The 23515-nt window shown below is 41.9% G+C and overlaps 1 protein-coding gene across 2 annotated transcripts; it reads right to left on the reverse strand.

Annotated features, from left to right (window-relative positions):
• Positions 1–1336: 1336 nt before the first annotated feature.
• On the reverse strand, positions 1337–12102 carry shox (shox homeobox). 2 transcript variants are annotated; one of them, XM_080902530.1, is made up of 6 exons: positions 11476–12102; positions 9609–9817; positions 6250–6307; positions 5975–6063; positions 3823–4044; positions 1337–3457 (listed from the first exon to the last, which is right to left on the reverse strand). In XM_080902530.1, exons 1-6 carry the CDS (start codon positions 11720–11722, stop codon positions 3368–3370), a joined length of 915 nt encoding a protein of 304 aa, XP_080758656.1. In that variant the 5' UTR covers positions 11723–12102; the 3' UTR covers positions 1337–3367. The 2 variants fall into 2 exon arrangements, with proteins under 2 accessions (XP_080758656.1, XP_080758655.1); XM_080902529.1 differs by having other exon boundaries at positions 5975–6084.
• Between the last annotated feature and the right edge of the window lie 11413 nt (positions 12103–23515).

The raw sequence follows: 23515 nt of genomic DNA on the forward strand, positions 1-23515 counted from the left end.
ACACACACACACACACACACACACACACACACACACACACACACACACACACTCTCTCTCTCTCCTCTATTAAGATATTATTGTGTATTTGTTACTTGTGGCCAACATAAATAGCTTTATGTGCTTGAACATGTTGACAAAGCAGCCATGGCTCATTGGTGGTTGATGGATGGCTGTGTGTGCCTTGCTAATTATTAGTACACATAAAAGGATGCTGTTATTTCCAGACCTAGCCTCAGCCAGAGGGGTCACTGGGTAAATATGGAGCCATCAGTCTGCGACCATATCACTCAATCTTGATGTATGAGCAAAGAGGTACAAATTAAACGCGCGGCGACCTTCTAGGGGGTACCGCATTCAACAGGACGCCATTTGGGATAATTCCTGTATGGGGTTCAAACAATAAGCCACTATAGCACATGGTATAATTACTTTGTATACACACATCTGGAATTAGGCTCCCTGAGGAAGCTAATACACTGAGAAAAAACAAGCCGCTGACCATTTTAAAGTGCAAAATGTAGTATGTGTGGGTAAGACAAGTGGAGGGACTGACTTGAAATGCTGACGAACGTGCAGAAATTCTCGATCCTCACAAACCAAAGCTCTTCTCTGAGCACACGGGTCAGAGGACATCACTTGTCAGATGTACAGTAACCCTCGCATCTCTTTGCTCGCCTGCTATTTTCCCTCCACGCTTGCAGGCTTCCCACTCCAGTTACAGCCATCTTGCTTCTATTTGACGACTGTACTGCCCCCCACTTTCCATACCAATCTTATCCGTGTCATTTTGACAAACACTGCGAGAGAGATGTGCCGCGCAAGAGGCTCCAGAAAAAAAAAAAAGGGCTGCATCTGGATTTTATAGCAGCTCAATTTTCTCTGCTGGTGTGTGGCACAGATTGGATGTGAAGAGCTGGACCGGCTAACACGGAGTCTGCGTGAATGTCAACTGTAGACCGATATTAATATTGATCCGCAGATTGAGACTGCTGTTGAGGATCAGCCGCAACATGATGTGAGGCACGAAGAGAGCATGACGCAAATACCCCGAACACTGGGAGAGGGGATTAGTCGTGGGCTGCTGTTATTATCTTGGAAACGTGGTTACCACTGTGTATCCAAGTAATTTCTGAGGACTGCAGTGCTGTTCGTTTGTCGAGGGTATAAGGAAAATTACACTTACACTCCCCAGGAGGATTAGTTCATGTGCAAAACCCCAGGCTTTTCGTGCAGTTTAACAAGTTTGAACAGTATTTTTTTTAAAGTCGTGTACAAATATTTATAACTTTATTGATAGTTTACTTGTACAAGATGTACATTCATATTTTGTGACTCAAAAGGGTAAAAAAACAAACTGTACGATGATTCATGTTTAGGCATGCTTGCATATGAAATGGTAATCATTTTAATGGGTACAACAAATTCCATGGATTGTTAAATTCAACCGTCCCTGAAATGTTTGTAAACTCGGACACGCTACTTTTTTTTTTTTTTTTTTTTTTTTAGGCAAACAACTTACTACAGCCACACACCCCACGCCACCCCCCAATTCAAAATGAAACACTTAATAAAAACATACAAAAATAAATGCAAAGCCATGTAAAAATGTACACTTGTAGTTCAACTATTTAATCTTTCATAAACTTTCAGACAAAATAATAAATAAAACACCCATATGCTTAATTTAAAATGGAGACATTAATAAACATTTCTAAATGGAGGTCTGGTAAGACAGAAAATGTTGTTTGGAGACTGATCGAGGTCACGCGGACCTGAAGCGGATCCATATATTTAGCACGGGTCTGACAGCAGTGTTTAAAAGGTTGTCAAAATAAACGATATTTCATCCCAATGTTTTTTCTGGAACAATTTGTAACATACACGTTGAATTTATTTGGAAATTAAGGATGAAAAAGACAAAAAAAATCACATACAACATGCAAAATTAAACTAATCGTATCATAAACAACTGCTCGGTTTGGGTTAGGGTGCTGATTTGCTGATAAAACACTTTTTCCTAAAAATGCAAAAAGCAAAAAGGATTTCTTCGACCGTTGGTGGAGTACTTAAGAGAGCTTATTTTCATCTACCTTAATTTCTGCTGAATCCAAAAATGTGCTCATGTCTTTCCTCATAAAAGCTGTGCCTGATGTATAGAAAATTGTCTGAATACATAGGAGGTTATGTAGGGATATGGCACCTGGTCTTTAAGGGGGTTTTCTCGAACTAAACAAAATATACACTGCTGTAGAAAAACTGGTGGGTTTGGCAAATAAACTGAACACTCCAACAGTGCATGAAAAAAATAAAAGTAAAATAAAGTCATTGGGTCTCTTTATCATTGAGGACTAACTGCTAGCTGTTTTTACTTCTTTTTTTCTTTTTTTGCTATTTACAGTATTGCACTTAAACTGCACACCATTGCATTTCAGTTTGACTGATGCTTTCTTCATATTTTTTCAGAATTACAAAAGAAGAAAAGAGGAAAAAGGAAAATCCCATTTATACCCTTTATCTAAGATAATTGTTCTTTTTGCTGATCGCGTGACGATATCAAACCCAGCTCCCCGCTTTAATTAATAAAGTAGTATCTGCTTGTAGTGCCATTTGTAAACACCCACGTGTGAGACCTGAAGTGCAAAGGCGATCTTCACTTCTTTACCCAAAAATACAACACAACAAACAGAAAGGAAAGAAAATAATAACGACAGAGCGAGAGAGATAGAGCACACTTTGAGGGAGAAATGCAAACCAAAAGTCTCGCCAGCACATGCCCGACAACACAGAGCAACGTCTCTCCAGTCTGCGACTAACAACAACAAAAAGAGGGAGAAAAAAAAACGGATTTGTTGCTTTTGTTAGAGCATAAGTCCATCAGAAGAAGGGTATCAGGCTCTAATGGAGGCCTTTGACTTTGAAGGTGTCGGGGGGAGCATGTTGGATGGCAGTGTTTAAAACAGCTGTCGAGTGTTAATGTCAGGTGCGGATGGAAACCAGTCCCAGTAACGGTCCTCCATTAGAGCTCATGCACTTGGCAGCAGCAGGGAACACAGTGGTTGGAGACAAATATGGCCTTTTTTTGTTCTTTAAATGTTTTCTTCTTTCGTTTCTCTAGTGAGGAGCGGGGCACGAGGGGAGGGAGGGGGGATTGGGGAGGCGGGTGAAGGTGAGAGCTGTTCCAATACCTCGGTGGGGTGATGTTTGGGTCTGTTTCCCCCCCCCCCACACACACACAAGTTTAACCCTTTGCATTGTCAACATGGCGTCAGCCAGCGTCAGCGAGGCTCTGCTTTTGGCCCTGCTGCTGCCTGCCAGTTTGCTTTGTTCTAACATCTTCTGGTCTGACGGGCCCCGGGCCTGGCCCTCAGACAGACATCCACATGTGTTTGTACGGTCCTTGGGATGTGATCTGTGCCTGGAGTGGACTGAGCCACTGGCCCCGCAGAAGTCCTGCCTGTTGGGCGAAAAGTAAAAGGTGATTTCATTGGTATTTAATTACCGTTCTCTACAAGTGGTTTGTTTTGGCAGCTGGTTTTGTGACAATTTTCTCGCTCCCCTCCTCCTTTTCTTTTCTTTTTTATTTTCTTCCTCCACTGTTCTCCCCCTTTCTCTCTCACACCCACTCTCTCTCTCCCCCTCTCTGTTATGTGTTCCTCTCTTTCATTCTCACTCAGTGTTTTTGTTTATTTTAGTTTTAGCTGTGAGTGTCACGGCCCTTTCACAGGCTCAGTCTTGTGTGAGAGGCGATTATGGGCATCAGGCGAGCGGAGGGGCAGCCCGGTGGGGTCAGAGTCCCAGAGCCTCGGTGTGTTTTCTTGCCTTGAGTCGCAGGTCGGCGATGCTCGAGTTCTTGCTGTTGCTTTTGGCGGCTGCTGCCACCGCCGCCGCCGCCGAGGCCGAGTCGGCCAGAGATGCGATTGGTAGTCCGAAAGGAGGGGGCGGGAACATCAGGTAGGGCGCGTGAGCGGCCAGGTGAGGGTGCAGGTGAGGGTGGGAGTGGGCGGAGTGGGTGACCCCTTCCAACTGGAGCTGTGCTTGGACCTGCAGAACAGTGAAAACGTAAAGTCAGAATGAGCCCCTCAGGACAAGTGTGTGTGTGTGTGTGTGTGTGTGTGTGTGTGTGTGTGTGTGTGTGTGTGTGTGTGTGTGTGTGTGTGTGTGTGTGTGTGGGGAGGATTTAGGTTTCACAGTCTGACACTATTAAATTCCCCCTCAAAGCTGTTGCTTACAGTGTGTTTTCTATGAAAATAGTTAAGGGCTGCACTCTGCGCTTTAGCCCTTTCTTCATGTCAGCTATTCTAAATGTTAATGAATCATACATTGCTCTCAGACACCACATCCAATTTAATCGCCTAGAATCAAAGTCTTTCTAGGACCCAGAACAGATTTGTTTAATTCAGACTGAGGACTATGGTATACCCTTGGAAATACGCAGTCTTGTTATCCTGATTATGTATTCAATTGCATAAATAAACTATTTTGCACTGAAAAGATATTCACATATTTGGAGTTATAAATATTTATCCAGACATATTCCTGAGTCAAGGGGAGAAAAAAAAGAAAAAGAAACCATAAGGAGCATAGGATATCAGTTTTCACATTCTTGGCAATTATTTTATAAGAAGTAGGTGAAAATTAAGCATCCACTTACTTCAGAGGGAGAGAGCTGAGCCTGTTGCCGTGTCTCATGTGTTTCAAACACCACAGGAAGAAGTGGGAAAACTCAAGTATTTCTAGCTTTCTTCTCCAACCAAAATAGCACGATAGAAAGTCAAAGTTTTAACTTGACTAAATATTATTTTTAGTTGTATTTTAGTATAAAAATGCAAAAAGGGAGATTTAAATCGAAGTTGTTAAACGAAAGGGAAAATGAATTTGTACCCGCGAGTTTGTAGTTGCTAAGCGCTGCAGTGGCATCCGAACAAAACCTTCTGCAAAACAACAAATTTTTCCACATATCGCGTTCACCGAAAGAATCGGGGAACAAACTGCAGCCGTGACTGATAATTTCCAATTGTATAGTGCGAACGCGATTGGTTACACAATGCAGAAGGACCACTGGAAAAACAAATCACAGTTATGAAACTTGATTTTGTGGGTTATGGCAGAAATTAATCTGTCTCTGAAAATGGAACAGGTGACGTGGGTTCAGAGTGATTGTGTGCTTTCGGCCCGGCACACACACAAACTTTGCATTGCTTTAAAAGACACAAGTCTTTACTTTTTTGTTGACAAGAGGTCACGACCTTACCCATCCACCAGCCGCTAGCCATCTCCTCATTTCCCATGCATATGCAGCGTTGTAATATCTGAGTCCATGCATGCCTAGTGCCTGTTTCAACCTCGTGCAACGTGCCTCTCTCTCAGTATGCAGGCCTCAATCCTCCACCCCTGCCAGTGCAGCTCAACGCCAATATCCATCAGAGCCCACTTCATTCCCCGCTTTCATCATCTCTTTTATGTGCTCACGCCCGCCGCACTGTTGGCTTAATTAGGCCGTTGCTTTTAGCCAGGGTCAAGCAGACAACACAGCAACCGGGACGTAGAAGCAGACAGCAGCAGATCAAATGTCTGCCCACCTTTCCTCTCCCTGTACGGTCCAACCTTCTCCCCACAGCCAGAAGGTGAAAGGTGCACTGAGGTCTACCACCCCCACCCTTTCACTCCCCTCTCCACGTATGCACTCTTTCATCACTTCAGTCTAATAGCTGCACATGGCTTATATACATGCATGTGGAAGCACAAATATAGAAGGCCCACTCTGACACCAATTCCACCGCATATCCAAGCGCAAAACAGTCCAGTCTCAACTTTTACATTTATTTGATGGGGTTTTTTAGAGATGACGCATTACTTGTCACCACTGGATTATTTATTTTCCTTTTTTACATTTAAGATTATTTTGGTTTCTGGATTATTTTTAGATTTTTCAAGCTTTGTCAATTACCGCAAATATGAAAACATGGCCTACCTGTTGGAAGGGCATCCGGAGGGCGCCCATATTGACATAGGGTGCTACTCTGCATGCGTCAAGGGGACTGCCGCTGCCCAGAATAACACCTGGAGAGAAGGGAAAGATGTCTGTCAGACAGCCAGACAGTTGTTGTTATGTGAGATGAGGAGGTCACAACTTTTTTTTTCACATGCAGTCATAAAAATGGTGAAACTGTGTCAAAATGTAATCAGTAATAAATTCACTAATAATAATATTAAGAGGCCAAAATAAAGGGAGCAAATTGCATTCACCTTTGTGCATCTGGTTTTCTTGTTTTCGACACTTTGCTCTCCTGTTCTGAAACCAAACCTGCAATCGAAAGAGAAAAGAACTGATTAGAATAGATGCAAACAGTTTCTATCCTATTTGTTGTCATATTTAAATAGTGAAATTAGATTGTCATAAATGGACAAATGTATTTATTTTTTTGGAACCAGGCAAATAAAAACAGGGGAAATCCAACACACGCAAGCAAATAAAACCTAAGTCACGTGTGTTCACAAATAAATACGAATTGTAATAATTTTCAAAGAGGAAAAAAATATTAGACTGTAAATGAGACTAAACTAATTTATAGATTAAAAAACATACTTTTAAAACTGAGCTAAATGGACTGGTTCTTATATAGCGCTTTTCTACTCAAAGCGCTTTACACAACTGCTTCATTCATACAAGCACTTTTTTCTTTGCTCTGTCTAACATGCACACAGAGCAACATGGGGTTAGTATCTTGCCCAAGGATATTTGGCAAATGGGGATCGAACCACCAATCTTCCGATGACCTCCTCTATCTCCTAAGCTACAGCCACTTAAAGTCACTGTAACTTAAACAAAGTTCTAGTAGGGTTGTAAGAAAAAGTGTAGCAATTTTACAAGGATACTGTGATCCTTCAAATAAATAAATAAATGTCATTAACTACCTTCCAATTTGCTGACTGCCTTTGAAGCTGCAGGCTGCGGGCCTATTGTTAATCACCATCAACTTAATTTGCCTCGTTGAATAACATTATCTCCCCTCCCCTTCGACCCCCGCGATGATTATCGTTTACAGATGCGAAAATTAGCGACCGGTGGCGGACCACAAAGGGCGCCGACTGATGATGTTGCTGACGACTCGGGGTGCCGTGACGCCGTTTTTAAGCTGCGGGGGAGCGACGTGCAACATCGTGTCGATGGGACTGCAATAACAGGGGAAGTCGATAAAGCGTCCATTAGGGACCGAGGCGAGAGAGCAGGAGATAACAACGAGGCGAAAATTACGAGGAAAACAAATGTCTCGCTCTCAGCTTCACAAAATATCATCCAAATATAGTTTTTACAATAAAACCACAGCAGTGAGATTTTCCTGTCAATGCATTATCAATGTCTATAAATCCTGTCCACGTAGAGTACATTATTATTATTATTATTATTATTATTATTATTATTATTATTATTATTATTATTATTATCATTGTTATTATTATTGTCATCATCATCGTGGTGTAGGCCTGAAGCTAAACACTGCACATTGTCGTTATTGTTTGCGATTGTTTACGCCGTGAGTTATTAGCTCTACAGCGGTAAATGATGGTAGGAAAGGTGTTTATGAAAATCCCAGGTGATTTTGCATAGACGCACAGTAATCCCTCAGATAAATCAAGGCTAATATTAGACGGGCCCGAGATCAATTCCAATTACGTGCCAGTATGTTAAGCAAAGTGAACTACACTGGTTCAGACAGTTATTTCTTCATTAAGGGCCACTCAATGATGCGCTTCACAAATACCCTAATCTCATTTCCTTTTTGATTTTTTATTAGAGACAGTGAATAATGACATTTAATTTAGCAGCGCGCCAGAAACCCAAAGATATTAGTCCTAACCGAATTACTGCCTGCTCCTCACCAAGCTCTCATAACTTTCAATTAGATTCATTGACAGCTGCTCGGAGCGCAGGTTCACAGCCTGTAACAGCCCTGCTGCAATTCGCTCTCACTAAATCTGGAGAAAACATGTGCCAGTGCGCACCCCCCCAAAAGACAGCCTGAAAATGCTTTATTTTTTTTTCCTTCATCTTTTTTCCCCCAAAAGAGAACATCGGTAGGTTCCAAGTGTCTATTTGATAACATAAAACACACACACACGCAGACTCGGTCTTTATCAGTCATATTTCCTCCATAAATAATTTTAATGCACGCACTTTATTAGCGATAATCGCAGTGTACTGCTGTCAACTAAGTCCGCTCAGGAAAAAAGGTAGTCGGTGGCTTATAAAGCTCTATGATGCGGCTTATTCATCCGATTAGATATAGCTGAACAGCAGCAGAGTTGGCCCAGAATTGAATTATTTCTAATCTGTTTTTATGGGGACACTACATCAAGCCAATGGCAGATATTACAAAGAAAATGAGGAGCGATACGAGTTGACATAAGAGCGCGTCCCCTGAAGCAGCCATTCAGGCTCTTCATTCATTTTAATCACTGGCTGGATTTCTTTCTTCTTTTTTTCTACCCGCAAGGATGCTCGGATCGGAGGCACAAGGCTCCACAGGCCTACCGCTGCAAGTTCAGCTGGCTCTGAGGCTATCCATCCTGGACGGTTTACAACTGATTTACTGCTACTGTACGTGAATCTTTCATTAAACACACACTTTTAAAAAATAGTTATTTGTCATCCTTGTTAAGAGGGCATGGTGAACCCTCTACATTTGATATTTTCCTAAATAAATATTTTTTTTAAATAGTCAAATCTGCGGCAATTGTGCAGTCATGTTTCTAACATTTATAAATGTCGCAGTGAAACCGTCTCCCTGTAGGAATATTAGGACACCACAGAGAAAGCTAGACGGGGCTTTACAAACCTCCCCATAGGAATATTACAGCAATATTTCAGACGTGGAGCTTTTTCACTAACAAGCTGGATCATTTATTTGTCAAGTGGTCAACCTGTCACTAAACTAATGAGCTCCTAGCTTTTTATTCTTCTGTTTTTTATTTATTTATTTACTTGTATGTTTCAGGACACACGATGCGACCTGTTTATGTTCCAAAAGAAACCAGAAATTTTTTTTAAAAGTCGTTTTTTCACGTGGCTCACACGCAGTCTTGCGTATTTCGAGTCATTTCAAAGGATTTTAAACGTGCTCAGTGTGCGAGCAAACACAACAGAAAAGGTTTATTTAAAGGCTCCAAAATGACTGCACAGTTTTATAATATATTTTCAAGTTTTTATAGCAATATGCGTGTTTTATAGCAAAATTATTTCACGATGGATCCACATGGTCCGGTTTTCCACCTCAAAAGCTAAAAATATATTTTCTTATATTTTCGGTTAATTACAGTGGGGTTTCCTTATAGAACAAATTAAGGGCTGGCTAGATCACTAACATATTTCCCACAAAGCAGTGATGCCACTTAACAAATCACCCACACACACACGCGAGCTTACAAGTGTTGCTTAACAACAGCAGAAATATTTTCACACTACAGCCGTCAGACAGACAGACAGACAGACAGACAGCAAAGCTTCTTGGCCGCTCCTCACACAGCAGCAGCAACAGCACGATTTCCGCTCTGCATCACAGACACGAGAGTGAAGAAAGTGAGTAACTTATGTGGGAAATCCTCACCTGCACTCTGGCCTCGGACAGTCCCAGCCTCTGGCTCAGCTCCTCTCTCATGAAGGCGTCCGGGTAATGCGTCTCGTCGAAGAGCCGCTCCAGCTCGTTGAGCTGCTCCAGGGTGAAGTTAGTGCGACTCCTCCGCTGCTTCAGTTTGCCCTGTGCATCTTCATCCTCGGACTTCACGTCCTCCTTTTTCTCCTTACACTCATATATCCCTGTTAAACGGCCCACGGGTGGTGGGGGAAGGAAACAATTATTATTATTGTTTTTTAAAGGAGAAGATGCGTTTAAAATTCACACATGCACACATTCCAAGCTCAAAACACACATATCACAAGTGCGCATTAAGGGTTCCCCCCCATATAGTCAACACTGGGCCCTGACAGGGGGCCTTAGGCCTGGCACTTTGACAGCAACACACACACACACACACACACACACACACACACACACACACACACACACACACACACACACACACACATTACACAGCTTAGTTCTTCAATAGAGAGGCCCGTGGCTGCATTTCCAGCCTCCATAAGTCAGCGTGTAATGTCAGTGCCGTAATGGAAGTAAATCAGTCAATATGGAAGCCTAATAAGGGTATAAGCGATTTAAAGAGCAGAGAAATAAGTCCCGGCTAAACGGAGAAGATTTAGGCCTAATTACTCACCTCCATAAAACAGACCTTTAGGATATCCATAAAAATCATCAGCCAACAGATTTTTTTATTTAATCACACCATTACGCTGCGTGGCTGACAGTACACTATAGCCTAATAAAAATAGAACAGCCTATATAAGCAGCTATTAAGTGTTATCAGTGTTAATTTTAGCAACACAGCTGACAACTGCTGCAATTAATGGCCTTTTCTGTCTCATTTTACTGTTTGTACTTTGCTGACGCCGAACTGCTTTTTTTCTCTCAAATGAAAGTCATTTTAACTTAAATAAAATCCGATCAGTTTATGTTAAAAAAAGACAGATTTAATTTAAGTTATAGGGCTGATTATTGCCCCATAGTGCTGACTCCATTTTTTTAAACTCTTCTTACAGGATAAATATAGAAACAAATCCACTAAATCATAGTTTTCTGCCCACTGCACATTTGTGACTGCTGAGTGAAAGGAGGCCTGTGCTCCTGCTGTATGCTACTTCACAGACTGGAAATGAATAAAGTGATTTTTAAAAGGTAGATCTATTTATGTTTTCAGCTTACACACGATTTTGCAACTGAAAAAATAAAAAGATTTATTGCTACTCTAGAGTGTGCAGTCTAAGGTAGCGTGGCAATCGGCAGTCCTGCAGGCTATGGGTTTATACACTGCATCATAATTACATTATATTTAAGCTTTTAAACAACGCCTGCTAGAATGTACAAGAATACATAATTTACTAATAAAGGCAAAAGAAAATACACTGCAGTGCTGACTTAAAGTAGGTTGTTGCCGGATAGTTTAATACCGGCATAAAATGATGACATATAGTCCAAATAAAGCTAAAATCATTATTAAACATTAGACATTTAATACGATTATATTCTACAGAACAAATCTTGCTGTATTTTTTCTTTCCTTTCGTTTGCAAACTATCATTAAACAGTTAAAGCGATGGTCTGGCGAAGGGCCCGCCTCCTGCTTTGTAAAATTATCATTGCAATAACAGATTAATGCGTTAACTTTGGGGAACTACATTGACTAAACGCGGTTACGTAAATTCAACTCTTTTTTATGCGCGTAGATTTTGTACAATTATAATAATTAAAACAACAACAAGAAAAATGCTTCGCTCCGGACACACCAGACAGCCGAACTTGAGACATTTTCCCCGACATCACGCGGGAGCATTTCTCACAATTAAAGTGAAAACCTTACCCTCTGTCGCCCTCGTAACATTAAAGTCCTTCAGTTTCTCCTTCTCCAGCTCGACGTGGTCCTTGAACAGATGCACCGGGCAGTGGTTGCTCTCCGTAATGTCCTGCAGGTTTGTCTCCGGGCTGCCCAGCTCCCTCGCCCTTGTCAAGCCGCTCTCCAAAACTTCCCTGTACGTGATACTCTCTTTGCTGCTCTCCTTGGTTTTCTGATCGAACGATTTCGACACGAATGCCGTAAGTTCTTCCATGGTCAGCTCTGTCGCTCAGTAGTGCTCCTGCTCAGGGAAATCCACCGTGAATTCTCAGCATATACCGTCTCTATATACCAGTGTACAGCTCACGGATACGCTCTTTTAGGAGGCTGGCAGCAGCGATAGATAGAAGGGGTGGAGAGGAGGTGAGATCACTCCTGCTGTTGTGACTGTGTATTTGAGAGCACACTATTTATACACGGCCACCTCAGCCCAGCGCCCCCACCCCTTCTTCCCTCGGATCTCTGTGTCTCGAGCAATTACAGGCCGGCTCGACTTTGCAGAATTCAACTTTCAGCAGCTTTTTTTTCCTCCTTCTTCTTCTTCTTCTTCTTCTTCTTCTTCTTCTTCTTCTTCTTCTTCTTCTTCCACAAATCAATGATGGAACTGATGGAGGCGGTTAATTGAATTACGGGGTCATTAAAATGCCTATGGTGGCTCACTCCTGTGAGGAGGCTGTATATGGCTGTTGTGTCTAATTAATTCGGCGAAAATTTAATTAACGCGATTAGGAGATAGAAATGCGGGGTTTGTGGAATTTCGCTTTGATTTCCTTTGTCATTTGTTGACAAATGTGTTTGAACCTTTATGTGCGCATGAGTCACCAATAGCTTCTGGTTTACATGCTTTCTGGACTTGTCTGAACTGGAATTAGCACACAAGATTCCTGAGAGCAAAAGGCACGGAGGCAACGATCAGCATTATAAAGTTGCGAGTGAACTGAAAATATGAGGACTTGCTTCACAATGAACGGGTACTAACGCTGAGCCAGTGAAAATTACAATAGATATTAATAATGCCTAAGTAATGTCTGAAAAAAACAAGTGACCCCCTCCTCCAAACATTTATTTTCCTCAAAAACAAGTGCAGCCAAAATTTATTTGATTGGAGTTCTGAAGTTATTTTCCACTGCCTACTGCAGATAAGTGCATATCATATAAATGCATACAGCAAAACAGCGGAAAGTAGCCGCATATAAAAGCAACAGATGCATAATTATCGGATAATGGTGTAATTAATATTTTGGTGCTCTAAATTCGGGTCTCTTTTGAGTATTCAATTGGAATCCTTCGCGGTTTCCGTTTACAAATAGGGAATAGAAATCAATAGATATCAGCAGTGAAAAAATGTGCCCTCTTTTTCATGGGAATAAGTGAGCCCATAATGGCTTAACGTTATCTAAGTCGTTCATCAGTCCAGCACACAAACACAAAAAGGCCGAGAGAAGAGTGCGATCCCCTGGGTCTGCCGCCCTGAGCGGCCCGCCACTGTGAAAGTCTCATATCTCAGCCCTCTAATGACTCGGTTTGATGTCTCTCCATTTATCAGTAAGCCCGCTTCACATCACTGCGGCTGACGCACAAGTCGCGGTCTCTCCCATGTTCCATGAACTGCGCCTTTTGTTGTTAATAGACCTAAATCCTCTTTAAGACGTAAATCTGCGCTCCCAGTCGTGTGCCTCGATATCATCCCACAATAAAGCGGGGTTTACAAAAGACGCACGTGTCTGTAACGAAATAAAACACCAATGGGGTTTTATAAAACGGAATTAAAGGCGATATTGAACTTCTACGCACAACTCCTGCGCTCCATCTAACTTTGAGGTTTTTTTTAAATACACTTTTTATTTTTATTTCTTTATTTTGTCCTTTAAAGGATATTTGTGTTGGATTTGAGATTGGATTTGCATGCAAAAACTAAAAAAAGTCAGACACAATAAACCAGTTTTTAGAAATATAGTATTTTGCTACCACAGATGATTTTTGAAAAAGTATTGTTGGATGGTGTAGTCACACCTATACCTATGCAACATTCTCTCAGTGAGACAAAAAAAACACGCCAAAACATTTTCCCAGAATGATAAAGGAAAACATATTGCCAGAGGGCCTATAGGCAGCGCCTGTTTAATATGAATGACGAGCACGGCGCCCAATTAAAATAAGACAACTTATAGCAGCGTGTTCTCGTGTATCTGCTTAATGTTTTACCACGTTTTTATGCCACTTCATTGTTTCTGCTGAATAAACAATAACCGAAGCAAAGGCACATTTCTTAGCTCCACTTTCTCTAAATATTTATTGCACAGAAATGTTTCTGCATGTAATCTGACAGACATGAGCCATGTGTCGGCCAATCAGCAGCAGCCTGGAGGAATATCAGAAGAAATCCAGGAGGGATGCTCTTTACGCACCAACGCTGGTGTCGCTACAGTTTAGTGGCCAAAAAAAAAAACCTCTTAAAGGGGCCTCAATCATAACTACACTTGCCGTTCATTCCCCACGATTCAAACACCCCCTCCTTTCCTGCTTCACGGAGGAAAACACGTATTTTATTTTATTTTTAACTATCCAATAACTTAATTATTATCGGTTCAGGAATCGTTATTTTAGCGGAGACAAATAAAAGCTACTAATTATTATTATTATTATTATTATTATTATTATTATTATTATTACACAGTAATTTAATTATTTATTTTATTTAATTAATTTAAAATTTGTACTTTTTTGTATTTCTTTTTTCTAAAGCATACATGTATAAGAATAACGTTTTATTTTATTTGATGTTATTAATGCCACTTTGTATATACATTTGCATTTACATTTGATCATTAGCTATTTATCCCATAACATTAATATGATCACATTTTATTACTATTTTCATTTTAATGACATTTATATACACGTCAGTGTTGCTATTATAAATTAACAATGTCTATAAATCTAATAATGTCCTGATCAGGGAGCTGAGGAATTCCTTCTCTACCTGCATGTGAAGGCTTTGGAACATTATCAAGACATCAGCAGACTTAAATGAGTCTGTGCTGGCTGGTGCAGAGCAGAGACAGAGAGACAGAGAGGAAGAGAAAGGGGCTGGAAGAGAGGGTGATAAGGTGGGGAAATACTGTAGCAATGCGAAGCAATGAGCAAAACAGGATTGTGTTGCCCCCATTGATCACAGTTCAAATTTACACATCTGGTCATCGTTTAAATATTAGAAGTGAACTGCTTTGGAGCTCTGTGAAGCATGTGTGAGGAGTCTAATCCCTCTGGGCTGTCAATACTCACTTTTGACAGAGGAGGAGTAGGGAATACTGAGAGGGTCAGAGCAGTGTCTGCCTGGACACAAGTCTCACCTCCAGCAAAATGCCACAGCACTGCTTCAACCTGCTGCCTCTGCCAAACTAATCCCTCGTGTGTGAAGGGGGGGTAGAGCCTAAATGCAAATCTCACGTCCTGTAAGTTTGCCAAAAATGTTTTCACTCATGAGAAGAGTCATTTATGAAATATTTCAACTGCCTAAACTGAACAAAAGGACTTATATTATTTCGTTGCTTACTTGTATATTTGTGCGTAACAGTGAGATTGAAAAACAGAATGAAAGACGATAAAAGCTGTGTGTTAACATGCGTCCATCCTCTTTTCTTCGCACACCGCTCCAGTAAAGCCACGATATGTGACAGCTGTGATTGTCCCAAGACGATACAGTGACTTTTAAAATTTTTAACTTAAAAAGCAACTACTACACCTCTGGCTTCTAATATAATTTCCATGAACATAAAGCCTTTTTTTGTAGAAATGCACTTAACTCCAAATATCATCATCTGGTTCTACAGGGACAGAGTAACAGCAAAAAAGGAAAAAATTCAATAAGGTGGTTTACTTCAATCTGATTCAACAATGCAGAGCTGCTGTATAGATGCGATCCTGCACAGAAACAGAAAATTGGATTCTTCCCCAATACGAGAAATTTAAACGTGTCCTGTGAGGACAAAGAAGATTTGAACTCACAGTCGTGTTAATGACAGTGATTGTGTGTGTGTTTATTAGACTTCTCTGGCCTGTCTGCGAGTGCCGGGATCTCACGGTTGTTACATTGTCTGGTGCCTTCATTTAGGTCCTTTTGCAGTGCTGCAGCAGTCCACAGAGACTACAGGCTGTTCTGTGTTCAAAAGCCTTGTCTGCCATCTAAATGAGGCTTTCGGGGCAAAAAAAAAAAAAAAAATAGAAAAAGAAAAAAAAATTCAACATGAAAATACCACAATGTGCTAAAGATTAGCTCATACTCAAGTGGGATGTTTTGGGAATATGTTGGTTCTCCTTTTCGGATTGTTATTTTTCCTTGTGTATTCTCTAACAGCTATCTACCCACAGGGCACTGAGGCCTCTAGTTTAGTGGGGAAGGGAAAAAAAAGGCATGAAATTGATATTATACCCTTAAATACAGCACAGATTTGCAGGGAAAACACAGTAATCCACTGACAATGCTTGAAAGTCAAACACATATTTCTTGCTCGCTTACAAGCTTGTTTACTCTTGAATCTACTCTTTAATTACTGCCAGCTTCTTAAAACTGACTTCTTTCTTTATAGGTATAAAAAGACCATTTTTACTCTATGCAGTACCTATAGAGATGCGGTTATCCTTATGGTCAGAGGCTCTGGGGAAATGCAACAATTTATACAAATCAATAGCGTTCAAATAATTCATGACTGATCACATGGTGTTTTAGCTCCTTATTTGCAGTAGAAAACCATGTTTTGTTTTGCTCCCAGAGGGCAACATGAAAGACCCGGGGAGAGGCGGGGAGAATTGGGAATGGAACTGGAAAGAGTGCATGAGGATAATAGGAGGACATTGATCATTTGGTGCACAAGAACACAACTGAACCTGTGAGTCAAGGCTAACAAGATGTATCATTTATACATTATTTAGACATGTCTGGGCTTTCCGTGTGCATTTTCTTACATCGGGTTTGCATCAGCGTCTTTGGAGGGGACACAGCGCGGTGACCTGAGACGATAAGAAGAAAATGTTGTAATTTTTATTGTTCGTTTAGTAGAAAAGAAGAAGAAGAAAGAAAATATGTAACAACTACCAACGCAGCAGTCAGTTCTTTCAGTGCTGTCCATTTGAAATTACTATTGTGTGTGGTGGGAGCAAATAAATCCCAATTTGGGCAGTGTTAGTCAGTCACAGCTTGTAATAAAAATTAATTTTGTAAATGTGGAGATGGATCAAGTTCCCTCTTGGCAGGGGGACCATCCCACAGACATGTTAACAACGTCTTCAGAGACCAATGAGGCCCATTTACAATAAGTGTCTGTTTTAAGTCGCTTGCTTTGTGTGTGTATGTGCGTGTCTCACCACAGCAGGCTATAAGAGGTCCCTCTGGTGTCAGCCGGAGAGAAGCCATTTGAGGCAGACTGGCTTTAATGGAGTGATGCTACACTTTCTCAATCACACAATTAAAGCCTGGTCTGCAGAGAGAGAGAGTTCTTTTCTGCTTGTAGTGCAGGGAGCAAAAGAGAAGGAGAAAGAGGGATAGCATCTTTTACACGGGGTGATTTATGTTGTGGTGCTGAGGAAAGAAGAGTCCTTGATAGATGACTTCATTAGAATTAATTAACAGAGCCAAAGACCTGACACAGACAGAGGAGACGGCGGAGAGACAGAAGGGTCGCTGGTGGATTTGAGGGGAGATTTAGAGATAAGAAAACAAGGTGAGGAAAACACAGAGAAGAGGTCTACCCGGGAAAACAGAGAGGTAGAGCGGGGGAGAAGACACGAATGAAGAACAGATGCCAGAGATTAGGATGTGACACATGAAGAGGAAGTAGCCTGTTTTTCTCTCTAAAGGGTAGCATGTGATCAAACACGAGTGCCCTCTACTTATAAGGACTGTAAGTAGAGGTTGTTCAGTTTCACGTACATATACTCTGAGCTTCCTTTCTGACAGGGGTATGCATGTACACATAAAGACATAAATCCCCGGTTAACCACCTACAGTTGAACACTAAAACTAGCTGCACAATGCCAAATGGCCCGTTTAGAAGAAGGGCACAAGCGTGTTCAGTGTTAGACTGATCCGGCATGCCGCAGGCTGTATGTTGGCTGAAGGCAGGCTTTGATGGGCCAAATCACTGCCTCGCTTCTATCAGACATGTCCATCATCCTCATCCTTTTAAATCCATCATCTCCGCTCCAAAGAGACAGAGGCCAGAACTCGCAGCAACTACAATCAAACCGGAATCTGCTTTTTTGTACATCTCAAATATTGTTTGACATCTTTAGATGACATATAGACACTTGCAGCAGCTAAGACTGGCGTGTAGTATTTTTGACTTATCCTGGCGAGCCTCAGCGTTGACATTTTGGGCATCTGCTGGACACACAGACAAGTGGTGCCGCTGGTGAGGAAAAAGGAATTTTTAGCCCTGCAAGGTGAGCTGTCTAAACTAAATGCAGTCAGGTGCAGGTGGACAAGGAGGAATGAGACAGACAGCAATTTAAAAAAAGCGCAATTTCCTTTTAGCAGAAGCAGGCAAAATGTCATATGTATGGTACTGTGAGGATCACGGGCACAGCGCAACTTTGCAAACGGTCGATAAGGTCACAACATGATGCACTCCGACTCAGGGAAATCTAAGACGGCAGAGCAGGAGTAATTGGCTAATCTGTGAAAACATTGGTATGCAGCTCCATTTTAGATTTTATTTTCAATATTGTTCCATATGTTAGTAAAATGGTTTATATCCTCTCCAGACAGTCATTATAAGCTGCCAGTTGAAAGCTCGGTGAGCTGCTGTAGGCAGGGAGCACCTGTCACTACTCATCCATCCATCTTCATCTGCTTTAACTCAGGGCTGATGGAAGGAAGAAGACCCCTCAGAAGACCTCACCAGCTGAGAGCAATAATTAATCTAATTCCCCCCTAATTTCATTTGGAATACCTGTAATCTGCAGGTGCAAGCAGCGCAGATGTGATACGCTAAAAAGTGTCAAGTGAAATCTAAAATGTGACAAACTTGTAGCGCATTTCCTGATCGTTTTCCTTTTAATTACATCACCTCTCTGATTTCTCGCTCCCTACCTCAGATCCTCTCATCTATCTATCCAATCTCAGATGGATTCAGACACCAAACACTTGGTCACATGATATGACTGGGTAATCAGTAGGTATTAGTGCCTGTTAACAACCCCTGAGCTGAAAGACAATTCCCCTCTCCATATTAAAGAGATAACACAGCAGAGGAGCAAAAAGCAAATGGCCCTAAGCCTCCAGCTATGCTCCCCTCTAAAGTTGTTTTCCTGGAAAATTAGGCAATTGACTAATGGCGTAAATGCTGTTAATTACCAGCACCAGTACCCCAAACAGTCGTCTCTGCCTGTAACTAATAAGAAATCAATTAGCTAATGAATTGGTCATTAAGTGAAAAGCTAATCTTGGCCGAGGTATTTTTTAATGATTATTTTTTGCCTATGATCCTGGCTAATTGCCGTTGTCATACGGCGCTCTCAGCTTTCAGCATGCCTAATGAAGCTTCATTAGATCATAACTGGCACTCTTGGAAGATTCGCGGGCAAACCTGCTTCCCAATTATTTTTAATTGCCAGACATTCTGCACAAACAAGTGCTGCTGCACCTTGCGAAACAGGAGAGCTCAGGCTGGCTGTGCTGCATTTCCTTCATGACTTCATTTGAAGCGATTAGAGCGTGGGGCAGGGTCGTCACAGAGCTGCCGTCGTCTGTGGTGGATTTAAAGAGCCCATCAGCTCAAACTGCTGGGCTCATCATTGTGCTTCCTTCCTCACTTTGATTTGGACTGTGGAGAAAAGCTGCTGCTTCCAATGTGGCTGGACCGGCTCCGTGTCGCCCATGTGCACATAAGACACGCACAAACACACAGACAAAGAGATGTTCATGCATTTAACTGGCACATCTCGACAGTTACAAAAAACACAGAGAGTAACACAAATATGCACACAGCCTGCACCATCGTACCTGTACATGTGTCAGCTGACAGAAACAAAGGAGAGAGAGCATCCCTCCCGGGCATGAATAATTAAGAAAAGACAAAAGAGCCTTGTTTTTTTTCCTCCTGTATCTCTTTCTTTTGCGTGTCTAGTAAACCCCAGTGTAGTGTACTGCAAGTTCCCCACTAATAAGATGGAGGATCATTCTCTCCATGGTGCTCACACAACACATGTTTCCAATCTGACCCTGTACAAGTATCTCTCTCTAACGTGAAGAGGCTTGTGGCGAAAACAGAGCTGCTCAAACTCTGTCAATCCCGCTGATGCATTTCGACAGTTTATCCTGAAATTTGCCTTTCCCTCCAACATCAGGTCTTTCCCCCTACCAGCGCTCTAGAAAGCAAACACAAACAATGCCACTTCAATGGCACAGGCCTGAAACACCGGTTTGTTTTGTAAGGACTAGCAAAGAAACAAGAGCCGTATCCAAAATCAATCGCCTTGCTCTCATAACAATGTTTGCGAAGCACGGGCCGAGTTTAGTTAGGCAGGGAGCTACACGGTCTTATAACCACCTGTGCTTATGAATATTTTGTAGAATCTGTATTAATACAGCTGTCAGGCAAAGGCATATTCATCCAATCACAATAAAACTTATTTGCCAAAACACTGTGCCTTTGAGACAGCAGCCAATTTTCAAGGGGCTCAATTTTTTTGCCAAGGCCCTGCATTGCGCCGATGCCAAACACCAGGTGCGTTCATGTACATGTGCGTCTGTCTGTATGCGCGTCTGCACGTGTGCGACACACTGAGGAGAGGGCTGGGCCTACTTCACTGGAACGCCAAAGATTGATGGTGGATGAATGGTGCTCCAGATGTCTATCAATATTTAGCAGTAAACATCCCAGGCAGGCGGGGAGACGTGGCAGCTGAGAGCATGAGGTGGTGCAGCTATGAACTGTTGATTTTCACTTTAACCGGGTAAACTGGAAGGTAAAGCCTCCTTGAAGCTGACAGTGCCAACCACAGCTGTGATAGATTTGCTGGCAGAAGGGAGTTTTTGGGGGGATTTTTCCCAAGAAAATTCTACTGAAAGTTACCTGATACTGGTATGAAGAATAAGTTTAGGTCATCTAAAAATTTCACCTCTATTTTTAACCACACACATGCAAAAAGCCTTGTTTCCCAACATGCTTAAGTTCCTGTTTAGACTGTTCAAGACTGGAGAAACAAATGGATGATTACGCCCTCTTGTGATACTGTGGGCACAAGCATGACCACGTTCAAACAATACTTTCTGCTTTGCACAATGCCCTCATTTATATGCTGAGAGGTTATGATCCCTCATTTACGCTAAAATATGTATTTTTCTTCTTATTTAAACCACAGCTGAGCTAACGGTGGTGCATATGCTGAGTGCCAGGCTATTGCTAGCATGGTTTGTTAGCTAGGTGATACATACGTATGATAGCATTGCACAGGTACCTGCTAATTAGTGCGCGGTAACAAAAAATAAATAAACTGAAGCACAGACTTCTCAGACTGTCTGTTAAGCAAATAAATGTGTAGCAACTTTCACCAAGGTACCAACACCACGAACACAGTGTACTGGTCCAGCTCAATGACTCAGACCTGCCAAGGTGGCACCTAGCTCTCACTGCACTACAGCAGCCTGTGTCCACGTCTCATGGACCTATCAGTCAATGCAGCAACATGGCTAACTTCCACTCCTAAAACAGTTTAAAAAGGCAACACTCCCAATTGTTAAGTAGGGGGAAAGCAGGAGCAAAACAGTTTTATTTTTAATTCCAGCCCACATTAAGATTTTTTTTCTACAATAACAATTTTGGAGTCTATGGGATCTGATTAGCTTCTTCTGCACATACTGTATATAAAAGATGGGCATAACTTCGGCGTCTGAAAAGAGAAAGAAATGCAGAAGTGTCATAACCCTACTTTTCATGACCAGCAGGGGATGAATCACGAAAACCAATGTGAAAGTGCCATAAACCTTCATGTGAAGGCCACCAGATGGTGATAGCTGTGGTTGTGAAAAAGACTTCCAGCCCTATGAAGAGAGCTATGGAAGAATGGCTTTTTGACCTAACATCTGCAAACACTTTCCTGTTGAGTTTATGGTTCTATAAATCTTGTTTATACCATGTTTTACAATGGTGTAATATCTGCGGTATGAAACCATATCATTGGCTAATGAGCTGTCAATCACAAATAATTAGCCAATGAGTTTTACAGTCAGACCCACCTCTCCTCTTCAGATACATTCCTTTTGTGACCAAGATGGCAACAGTGGAAAAACTCATTTCGAGCCTTTAAAATGGGTCGTCAGAAACCAGTGGGTGACATCTCAGTATCTACGGCAATCTATTAAACTGTCTATGAGCTCCATAAAAGTCTACAGAAAAGCAATCCTCAGTTGAGGACAGCTTTCCTGAGCAGTCCTCGGGGTGCTGTCTCTAGTTCAAAGTCATGGGAAACAAAATTTGAAGCTCAGTTTGTAATTTACAGTCCTGAATAGAGTCAGAAATGAAGATAAACCACACTGACTATTGACTAGAGATGAGCAAACCATTTGCCAATGAATGTCTCTCAATCAGAAGACTGACAACGAGAACACTAAGCATGAAGCTTTTCAAGTGGACTTTGCAAAGCAATCACAACGTTGTGACATCATGGTGGCTTTTTCCACCTTTCATATACAGTCTGTGCCAGCCTCGAGTGGTCATTAGGGGAGCGTCAGTTATTTGCACTTTAGCACTGGCTTTATTTTTAGCCCTTGAAGTTCCCACTTGGCGTGAATGGTAGAAAATGAAATACGACGGCACCTTGGCAACCCAAACGATCGCAGTCTGACAAACCAGATCAACATTTCTCAGTAGCAGGGTAGACTTCAAGCATATATACATACACGGATAATGATTTTAACCAGATTATTTCAGATGGCAACTTTTTTGTTTTGAAATATACATGAGCACATTTTAAATGACTAAACAGCATCTTTTCTTGCCTCTCTCTTAAACCGTACACACTCGAGCACACACACTCAAATCACATTACAAGACATCTAATTGAGGTTTATGATGCAGCGGAGAGCATATGCTCATTCAGCCAATTGAATCATTAGAAAAGCACACAGTAGGCCGAAGACCTGCCAGAACTGCAGCTGAGGAAAATATGTGAGGGCCTGGATTTCCTGTCCAAGACCGTTACTGAGATGAAACATGCAAACATGGTGACACGGGCTAAAACACATATTTCACATGCAGTATGACATTCTTCCATTATGCAAATCCAACATTAGGTTGTGTGCTTGTAGAAAGCTCTGTGCCTTGATGTCTCCCCTCACCTCGCTCCCTCTATTTCTGAGAGCCAGTTGAGCTTTGACATCCACACACGTCCACACATTCTGTCTGACATCGGGCCCTGTGGTGAGATGCTCCTTGACCGGCCTTGATCCACAGAGGAGAGAGTAAGTGGAGGGGAAGTAAGATAGACAGGAGCAAAGACAGCTCGTCAGAGTTAAAGGCAAACAGACATTAGGCTTTCCAGAGCTGCAGTTGCTCTCTGACTCTCCTCCGCTGCACACTTTATAAAATTTACATGACGCATCAGAAAGGCCACAAGAGCCTCTTTGATTGTGGAACTACGTCTGAAAAATACATCAGTCGCCATCTTTTCTGGCGGAGAGGCTGGGAGACAGAATGAAAATACACTTGGCGAACCCTTTCACGTTCTCGTTCGCAAACAACATGGCACACACAAAGGGGGAAAAGCCAGAGAAAGACATAGACGCAGCACACAGAGATACATTTAGTCACATGCCGCTTCACCCCGTGCATCTGTGAAACAGTGGGATGTAGCTTCTCAGTGTCATCTCTAATTCCTGTGATCTAAATGTATAAGAATTGATGGTGCCTTCCACCAAATGCTGTTATGGTGGACCTGGTTTGTTTATTTAATGAAGCCAGTGTCACAGCGGATCTGCGTCCTTGCCTTTGGAAGCGGTGGCAGGTGT

This window comes from Rhamphochromis sp. 'chilingali' (assembly GCF_963969265.1).
Source record: "Rhamphochromis sp. 'chilingali' genome assembly, chromosome: 14".
Classification (NCBI taxonomy): Eukaryota; Metazoa; Chordata; class Actinopteri; order Cichliformes; family Cichlidae; genus Rhamphochromis; species Rhamphochromis sp. 'chilingali'.

Excerpts from the sequence above, each read along its gene's own strand:
- shox (XM_080902529.1), bottom strand. The coding sequence starts at position 11,722 with ATGGAAGAACTTACGGCATTCGTGTCGAAATCGTTCGATCAGAAAACC. Across the intron at positions 9,818-11,475 it reads TGTTACGAGGGCGACAGAGG|GGATATATGAGTGTAAGGAG; the intron begins GTAAGGTTTTCA and ends GCCGTTTAACAG. Across the intron at positions 6,308-9,608 it reads TGTCCGAGGCCAGAGTGCAG|GTTTGGTTTCAGAACAGGAG; the intron begins GTGAGGATTTCC and ends TTTCGATTGCAG.